This window comes from Theropithecus gelada, chromosome 3 (assembly GCF_003255815.1).
Source record: "Theropithecus gelada isolate Dixy chromosome 3, Tgel_1.0, whole genome shotgun sequence".
In the NCBI taxonomy this organism is placed as follows: domain Eukaryota; kingdom Metazoa; phylum Chordata; class Mammalia; order Primates; family Cercopithecidae; genus Theropithecus; species Theropithecus gelada.
Window position 1 is genome coordinate 49,448,474 of NC_037670.1, and position 9,296 is coordinate 49,457,769.

The 9,296-nt window shown below is 60.4% G+C and overlaps 1 protein-coding gene across 1 annotated transcript in view; it reads left to right on the forward strand.

The window, feature by feature from the left end:
• The window catches only part of FAM20C (FAM20C, golgi associated secretory pathway kinase), a 66,129-nt gene extending 60,328 nt beyond the window's left edge, over positions 1-5,801 (forward strand). Inside the window, exons 6-10 of the mRNA XM_025380595.1 lie at positions 1,573-1,753; positions 2,377-2,486; positions 2,736-2,817; positions 3,734-3,793; positions 4,782-5,801. Coding sequence (XP_025236380.1) covers positions 1,573-1,753; positions 2,377-2,486; positions 2,736-2,817; positions 3,734-3,793; positions 4,782-5,031 — 683 coding nt within the window. The 3' untranslated portion in view covers positions 5,032-5,801. The remainder of the gene's footprint in view (positions 1-1,572; positions 1,754-2,376; positions 2,487-2,735; positions 2,818-3,733; positions 3,794-4,781) is intronic.
• Positions 5,802-9,296: the final 3,495 nt, after the last annotated feature.

A 9,296-nucleotide genomic window follows, 5' to 3' on the forward strand; every position in this document is an offset into this window, starting at 1 on the left:
TGGCAGAAATGCTGGGACTGGGGGTGCTGTGAGTGAGGTTCGAGGCTCTGGCCCCGACAAAACCACGTCCTCACCTACAGCCCCAGACTCTCCAGCGTTTCTCCACACACAAATAAAGCATGAAAAACGATTCAGTCAGCAAATAAAGTCAGGAATAGCGCCGTCGGCCGGGCCTCCAGCGTCAGAGCAGTGAACCCCCACTGCTAGCGGGCCTGGACAGCTCTTGCATTTTTCTCATTACTTTTTATTTATTAAGGTATAATTCATGCACCATGAAAATTTACCACTTAAAAGCGTACAGTTCCGTGGCTTTTAGTATATTCACAATGGTGTGCCACCATCACCACTGTCTGAATCCAGAATTTTGGGGTCTTCCCAACCCCAAAAAGGAGCCCCGTTTCTGTGAACAGACCATCTCCATTCTTCGCCCCACAGCCCTCAGCGGCCAGTCCCTCCCCCAGTCTGTCTGGATTTGCCTATTCCGGGCGTTCTGTATCAAGAGGGTCGTAGGACGTGTGGCCTCCTCTGTCTGGCCTCCTTCTTGGAGCACAGGGTCCTCGGGTTTAGTGAGGGCTTCGTTCCTTCTCTCGTTTCATTTCGTTTCGTTTCATCATGCGGATGGAACACGTTCACCCCGCCTGTCCACTTCTCTCTTGATGGACATTTGGGTCGATTCTCTCTTTTTCGGCCGTGGTGAGCAGTGCTGCTGTGAGCATTCGTGCCTGAGTTTTTGTGTGGAAATGTCTTTTCTGCTCTTACGGGTTTACGTAGGCGGGGAGTTCCTGAGTCACACAGGGACGCTGTGTTGAATCCATCAGGGGTGCAGACCATTTCTGCCACGGCTGCACCGTGTGCGCCCCGCCTGCCAGCAGTGCACAGAGGCAGCAGCTCCCCATCCCAGCCAGCAGCTGCTGTCCTCTGCTCTTTTGATGGAAGCCCTCTCAGCAGAGAGGAGGTGGTGCCTCACTGTGGTTTTGATTTGCATCTCCCTGGTGACTCACGATGGCACCCGTCTCTTCTCATGCTTGTCAGCCATCGGCGTCGTCTTTGGAGAATCATCTGTTCAAGCCCTCCACCCGTGTATTAGTTGGCGTTTCGTCTTTTTGTGATTGAGTGATGAGAGTCCTTCATACCCCCTCGATGCTAGATCCTCAGATGTGTGGTTTGCGAACATTTTCTCCCGTTCTGGGGATTGCATCTTCACTTTCTTGACAATACAAATGCATTTTTAAGCAACTAAACGTCAGCCCTAGGATGTCCATAGACCAACCCCTGATTTTCGAGGGGTCAAGCCAGGTTCTGCCTCTGGGGAGCTGTGTGGCCTCAGGAAGTCAGCTCTGTGGGTTCACTTTTCCATACTGTGCGGTGGAGGTGTTTGCTGGGATTGATGGGGGAGTTGTGGGTGAGTCCTGCCCGTGAGAAGCACCAGGCAGAGCCCGGCCCGGCCTTGGGGGCCGTGAGACCACAGGTGAGGACACGGCCCCGTGTGGCCCGGTTAACTGGTAGCATGAGACCACAGGTGAGGACGCGGCCCCGTGTGGCCCGGGTAACCTGCAGCCTGTCCCTCCCCAGCCAACAACATCTGCTTCTACGGCGAGTGCTCCTACTACTGCTCCACAGAGCACGCCCTGTGCGGGAAGCCGGACCAGATCGAGGGCTCACTGGCAGCCTTCTTGCCCGACCTGTCCCTGGCCAAGAGGAAGACCTGGCGGAACCCTTGGCGGCGCTCCTACCACAAGCGCAAGAAGGCCGAGTGAGTGTGGGGCCAGGGGCTGGCTCCTGGCCGCCCGACAGCAGAGGGAGCTGGGCCTGGGTGGGCGTGGGACGGTCGGCGGCCACAGGGGTGGCAGAGATGGGTGCAGAGCCTGCTGTGCGATGCTGGCCTGTGTGAGACGACCGCTTCCTGACAAGACAGTGACAAAGGGCTTCCTTACTGCAGTAATTCCATGCACTTCCCTGACCTGGGCTGGTCTGCCCAGCAGGTCCCTCAAATTAGGGCCTCTCAGCGTTTGAGCTCTGCTCTCCCCGCTGCCCCTCTCCTCCCTCCTGCGGGAGAAACGGCCCCTGTTCTTTCCGCCCCGTGCTGTCCTCGTGAGTGTGGTGTCCAGGTCCTGTTTCCCCACAGAGACCCTGCAAAAAACAAGGGGCCCAGAGCTAAAGGCAGCTCCAGGTGGGGTCACCCTGGGACAGGGCAGAGCGACCCCGTCCCCTCCCACACCCATGCTCCCGCTGATGCAGCCTCAGCACTGCGGCCGAGGCAGGTCCATCTGCAGACGCCAGGGTCCCTGCCCCAGTGTTTCTCCTATGCTCCTCATGGCGCACCGGGCTCCCCGTCTGCACAGCAGAGCCCGGCCGTCTCACGCTGGCTCCCTGCAGGTGGGAGGTGGACCCTGACTACTGCGAGGAGGTGAAGCAGACACCGCCCTACGACAGCAGCCACCGCATCCTGGATGTCATGGACATGACAATCTTCGACTTCCTCATGGGTACGTCCCGCAGGGGAATAGGGTCCCCGTGTCACCCACCCTGCATGGAGTGGATGCACCCAGGGCTCTGCAGGGCACGGTCTGTGGCATGGCCCAGCTGCGGTCCCGTGGCCTGGGGAGGGGTCAGATTGCTTAGAGGTCACGCTGGGAGGAGGAGACGCCGCTCTGCAGGGCACAGAGGCCTCTGAGCTACGCAGCCCGGCTTCCCACAAGCTGTGATGGTTTGATGGTTTCTGCTTCTTTCCACAGGAAACATGGACCGTCACCACTACGAGACGTTTGAGAAGTTTGGGAATGAAACGTTCATCATCCACTTAGACAATGGAAGAGGGTGAGCCTGTCCTTGCCCTGCACACCTGGGGAAGGGGCAGCCGCCTCCTGGCCCAGCTACCTGCAGCCCAGCCGAGACGCCGGGAAGTGGGGAACAGACCCTCCAGTGGAGGGATGGGAATGCCACAAAGGCCCATCTTGGAGCCACATGCAGGGGGTAGCCCCGGGCCCCAACCGGGACGGAGGGCCGCCCCAGGAGCGGGACCTCCGAGGCACAGGAACGCTGCAAACCAAGTCCTAGCAGACCTGGTGTTACCTGGGAAACAGAGGCTGGGAGAGGCTGCTGGTAGGAAGAGCAGGACTGTGCCGAATAGACGGGCCTCTGCCCGCACGTGGGACCTGGAGCCAGCCTACCGGGGATAGATGGCCTCTGCGTCCCCCTGCGGCTGCTGCTGGCCTGCCACGGGTGGTCTTGGGCGGCACGATGAGACCCTGGTGACCAGGTAGGGTGACCCCTAATAAAGCACGAGGCGAGCAATTCGGGCAGGAGGACATCCATTCCCAGGCTTGGAGGTAATTCGGGCAGGAGGACGTCCATTCCCAGGCTTGGAGGCCTCAGAGAGATGGGCTTTGGGCCCCAATAGCTTGTGTGTGTGGCTGCAAAGACAGCTCCACGGCTAAGCTGTGGGCTGATGCTCCCTGGAGCCATCTCAACTCGGCTGCCCGGGACCCTTCCCCAGGCCAGAGGCCAGGACCCCACATACGGGGCTGGAGACAGGCGGGGTGGACCCACTGCCTGGGGTGCTGGAGACCGACGGGGTGGACCCACTGCCTGGGGTGCTGGAGATGGGCAGGATGGACCCACTGCCTGGGGTGTCGGGGACAGCCAGGGTGGACCCCTGTCCCGGCTCCCAGCCCTGCAGCCTGTTAGGAGCCTTGTACAGAGGCCCTTGACAATCCTGCTTTTGTTCTGGAAGGTTTGGGAAGTATTCGCACGATGAACTGTCCATCCTGGTGCCGCTACAGCAATGCTGCAGGTACAGCCCCTGCCGGAGCCGGCTCCAGCTCCACCCTCCTCCCCCCTACGCAGGAGACAGAGGAGGCCACGGCCTTCCCCACCCCACCCCGGCCATTACACTGGGAGAGGAAAGTATGATTCCTCTTGAATTCAACCACAGCCCCGAATTCAACCCACACCCTCACTCTGCTGCCTGGAGGCGCAGACCTCACCTGCCCACCCCCACAGGCCCATCCAGCACGTCTGTGTCCATCCTGCCACCCCAGTTACAGAGAGGACTTGAGGCTAGGGCAGACTCTGACTGAGACACAGAGACCTTGCTCCCCCGCGCGGCTGCCAGACTCTGCCATTGCCACTGCCACCTTCTACCAGGGTTCAGACCCCCTTTCCCCCCTCTCATGGCTGGGGACGCAGCCTACAGGGCAAATGCTTTGTCCTTCTCTAACGAGGCATCAGAGCACCCGTGTTGGGCAAATGCGCCGAGTTGGGGTCAGTCTCCTGGGTGAGCAGGCCATCCTCCTCACTCCCCATCCTCCTGCCGGACCCCTCTGGGAAGTACGCCGGCCACCACATCCTGCAAGGGCACCCTCATCCCTTGTGCAGATGAGAGGCCGCAGATCACCCTGGAGCAGATCACACAGCCCAGTGACTGACGAGGCGTCAGATCGCAGGCCCCTCTCTCGTGGTCTCTCTCATCTCTGCTGTCTCTGTCTGTCTCTCTGTCTGTCTCAGTCTGCCTGTCTCTGTGTCTCTTTCTGTCTGTCTCTCTGTCTCTGTCTCTCTCCCTTTCTCTCTCCCTGCTTTCTCTCTCTGTCTCTTTCTGTGTCTGTCTTTCTCTGTGTATGTCTCTTTCTCTCTCTTTCCGTCTCTGTCCCCCTCTTTCTCTCTCTGTCTCTTCCCACTCACTCTCTCGATCTCCCTCTCACTGCCTCTCACTGTCCCTCACTGTCCCATGGCCAGGCATCTCCCCTGTCCCGTGCCAGGCCTGACACCCCTCTCCTCCCCAGGATCCGGAAGTCCACCTACCTGCGTCTGCAGCTCCTGGCCAAGGAAGAGTACAAGCTGAGCCTGCTGATGGCCGAGTCTCTGCGGGGGGACCAGGTGGCACCTGTGCTGTACCAGCCGCACCTGGAGGCCCTGGACCGGCGGCTCCGTGTCGTGCTGCAGGCCGTCCGGGACTGCGTGGAGAGGGACGGGCTCCGCAGCGTGGTGGAGGATGACCTGGACACTGAGCACAGAGCCGCCTCGGCGAGGTAGTGTCCACCAGCCGCCGCGCTGCCCGGGACGGAGCCAGAGGGGCCGGGCCTCCCAAAAAGCGCACGTGCCCGCGCCCGTCGTGAATTCAGTGAATTCAGAGGCAGGACGAGATCAGCGGAGTCGGGAGCTGCTGCCTCAGGAGGCGAGGCTCCCCAGGTCTAACAGGACACGTTTTGTCAGTGTTCGACCAGAAAAGGTTGGGAAGGAGGTGCTGTCTGTGCTCACGGACAGAGGCGGCCGGCGCCCGAGGCATTCCATCCTTTCTGTAGGGAAAGGAGCCTTTATTTACTATTTTGTATTTATATATGATGAATAAGTATATAAACAGAAACGTGTACACAGACTCCGATCACCTACCACACCAAACACGAGGGCCGCCCTCCTCAGTTCTGGGGGCCCCTCAAGGCCACGTTCAACCCTCAAGTGCTCTCACACTCGGGACCTGTTTCAAGTCAAAACTCTTTCTCCTTCCTGGGGCCTCGGCTTCTGGAGGGCTGGAGGGTCTCGTCTGAGGATGGGAGGAGGCTCTCGCTGGACGTCTGGCCTGTGCGCTGGTGGACGGATGCCCACGTGATTTTGGAGGACCTGATGACCAGGCGTCCTGCGAGTCCGCCCGCTGGCCCACTGTGCCCATCTGGGACTTGACTGCAGATGATTGGTGCAAGCGTGTCCTGCAGGGCTGGCTATGCGCAGCTGTGGGTTGACCTTTGCAGAGTTTTGTGGAATCGTTTGCAATGTGATAAAAGTGCAATAAAGGTACAGCAGATGTGTGTCGGCCTCACGGGGCGGGTCCCTCACACCCTGGTGCGTGGCTGCCTGTTCACCCGCTCTCCAAAAAGCCAGTCCTGGAACCAGGCACGGCCGAGAGTCAGCATTCAAGGTGGCCTGGACCCAAGGCCTGCTGGAGCTGGAGGGAGCTGCCTGTCAAGCCCTGGTGCAAACAGGCCAGGTGAGGCCCCGCCTCCAAGACAGGGTGGTCGGTCCTGGACTGCTCTCAGGGGATGGGGCCGCCACCCAAAGCCGTGGCGGCCCCGAGGGCACCCCCTGTCAGTAGCCCTGGCAAGGTGTGACTCCTGGTGTTCCAGCAGGACTGGGCAGCCATGGCTGGGTGCGGCGGGGCAGCTGCTCCAGGGCTGTGGCGAGCGAGGAGTGATGTGAAGGGTGCCAGCCCCTTCCCACTGCAGGCCTCTGCCCTGGGAGCCCCTGGGAGGCCCCTGGGGAGACTCTGGGCTCCTTCCAACAAGCCCCAGGAAGGCCCAGCCCCAGAGGGAGCAAGGAGAGCTTGTGGGCCAAGGGCGCCGAGAGTCCTGGAGGTGAGAGTGTGGGAGTCACAGCTCCTGGGGGCAGGGCCCCCGCTCCTGAGCCGTTTCGTCACGGTCCGCTTCCCGAGCCGCTTCCTCGTGGCCACTCCTCACCATGTGGCCGCCGTTCTCTGTGCTGCACGCCCACCAAGCCATCAAGGTCAATCGTTACTCGTCTCTGAAGCAAAACCGCAAGGTTGATTTTATTTTTCTGGTTTTACAGATGGAAAAACTAAGTCTCAGAGAGGGAAAGCCTCCCAGTCCCTACATCAATTTAGGTTCCTGGAACAGCCCACCCAGTGTCTGAAGCCCCATGAGCTGGGAAGAGGTACAGAGGCCCCACCTGGACCCCCGAGTGTCCTGGGGCTGAGTTGAGGGTGGGGCAGGCTCCCCCGACGGCCAGACTCGCAGAGGACTGCAGACCCCTCAAAGGAAACAAGCGGACGACGTGAGGAAGCCCTCCAGCAGGTTCCCCAGCCTCCCTGCCTCAGTGCAGGGCCCAGCCCTCCCTGGAGCTCAGCCTTCCTTCCATAACCGTCCCACACGTCGCCTGGCCCCAGCTTCACAGCTGCACTTGCCACACACTCAGCTCTGGCCTCTTGCCATTTTCTCCTAGCCGAGGGACTCAGCCGACCCTCGCCTCTTCTTCTCCCTGCCCTGAGGACCCCCAGAAGCTGAGAGGAGTAAGGTGGGGGCTGCAGAGATGGGACTGGGCTCCCGGGTCAGAGTCTCCTTTGCTGGCACTGTGTGAGGGGCAGAGGCAGGAGCCGCCATCCTGGCTGCCACCTGCCCAGGGTCACATGGCCCAGGAGCCCCAAGAAATCAGCTGTGGGGCCGGTCACTGTGGCCCCCTCTTCTAAGAGTCTCTGCATACACTCACCTGTCCATTCCACAAAGTCCCTGACACCCATTGAAGCTGTGCCAGGCTGGGTGCAGCACGGCCTGAGAGGCTCAACTCTGTCCTCATCACCATCGCCTTGCAGAGCAGTGGGAGATGCACAGTAAATGCACTGACGGGTCACAAACAGGACCCTGCACACGGCAAGGAAGGCGGTGAGGGCAGAGGATGAGCCGGGCAGACACTGTGTGTGGGGCAGCCAGGGAGGCACTGTGGCCCCATCATTCAGTGGCTGGAGGTGGCCCCACCATGTCTCTGCTTGGGACTGAACCAAAAGAGGTGATTAAGTGGCATGAGGGTTTGGGTGGCCCCAGTCCAATCTGACGAGGGTCCTTATGAGAAGACCAGGACACACACAGAGGGATGGCCCCGTGAGGACATGGAGAGGATGACGTCCATGAGCTACGGAGAGGCCTGGAGGAACCAGCCCTGCCACGCAGTGACCTCGGACTCCAGCCTCCGGGACCGTCTGTGGTTGAAGCTGCCCCGTCCATGGTGCTGTCACAGCGTCCTGAGTAGAGTCACGCAGCCTCCAGGAGGGGCTTCAAGGGGCCTGAAGGAAGGGAGGCAGTGATGCCAGGAGCAGGGCCGGGGGCACAGGTGGAGAAACGCAGTGGCTGTGCCCACCCTGCCATGTGGGGCTGGTCCAGAAATGCTAATGTCAGGACCCACGACCATGATAGAATTAAGTTAGTGTTTAAACAGACATGCCTCTGGACTGATAGAGGGGAGTGCTCCACACAGAAGCAGCGGTCGCCGTCATCCGGCCACCACCGCCAGGGTAGCAACCACAGGGGAGGGAAGGTGCGCAGATTCCAGGGCCCGGGAGAGACCAGCAGGACCTGCTATGGGACTGGAGGCGGGCAGAAGAGAAGGAGAAAGTGTGACCTCCAGGACCTGACTTCGGCCAGGGCATGGGGCACCCTTCACTGTGGGGTGTTGGGGGAAGACCCAGAGGGGCAGAGGAGAGGCGTGAGGAGTCCCCGCAGGCACCAGATGACAGCAGGGCTGGGTATAAAACGTGGTGCTGCCAGCACAGAGTCAGAACACTGAGGAGGGCGGCACGAGGCCCATGACAGCTCATGCACTGCTGGAGTCTGGGTAAGTGGAGGGACAGCAAGGGTGGAGCTGATGGTCCAGACAGAGTGGCCGGCCCTTGCTGTCCACTATGGAAAGACACACAAGCACCATCACACGTGTGAGAGCCTTTGGCATGAGAGACACAAAACCACAGGGAAACATGTGGCGTGGAGACTGTGCTGAGAGCAGAGATGTGGAGACAGCAGAGATGAGGAGATAGCAGAGAGTGGACGAACGAGGAGGGTGTGGGGTGGCTGGGGACAGCGTGAGGTCCAGGGAACAGGAGGGGCTCTCATGCACCAGCATGGGTGGAGAAATGAAACAGGATGAAGCCTGGACAGAAGGAACAGGAGACGAGACTGAGGAAGGTACCAGAGAGCAGCGAGGGAGACCAGCGGCTGGAAAATGAGAAAACAAATCCAGAGGCCCCAGCAGCAGCCGCAGTGCTGACCAGCAGGGGGCACACGGCAGAGGCGTGGAAGCCACAGCAGTCCCAGTGCTAACCAGCAGGGGGCACACGGCGGTGGCGTGGAAGCCACAGCAGCCCCAGTGCTGACCAGCAGGGGGCACACGGCGGAGGCGCGGAAGCCACAGCAGCCCCAGTGCTGACCAGCAGGGGGCACACGGCAGAGAAGAGGAAGCCACAGCAGCCCCAGTGCTGACCAGCAGGGGGCACACGGCAGAGAAGAGGAAGTGAGGAAACGGAAAAAGAGGGTTGACCTGAGCTGAAGGACATGAACTTCCAGATGAAATAGTCCCAGGGCTGGGCATGGTGGCTCAGGCCTGTAATCCCAGCACTTTGGGAGGCTGAGGCAGGAGGATTCCTTGAGTCCAGGAGTTCGAGACCAGCCTGGGCAACCCAGTGAGACTCCCCCATCTGTACAAAAAAAATACAAAAATTAGCCAGACACAGTGGCTCACACCTGTAATCCCAGCTGCCCCAGAGGCTAAAGCAGGAGGATCACTTGAGTGCAGGAGGTCGAGGC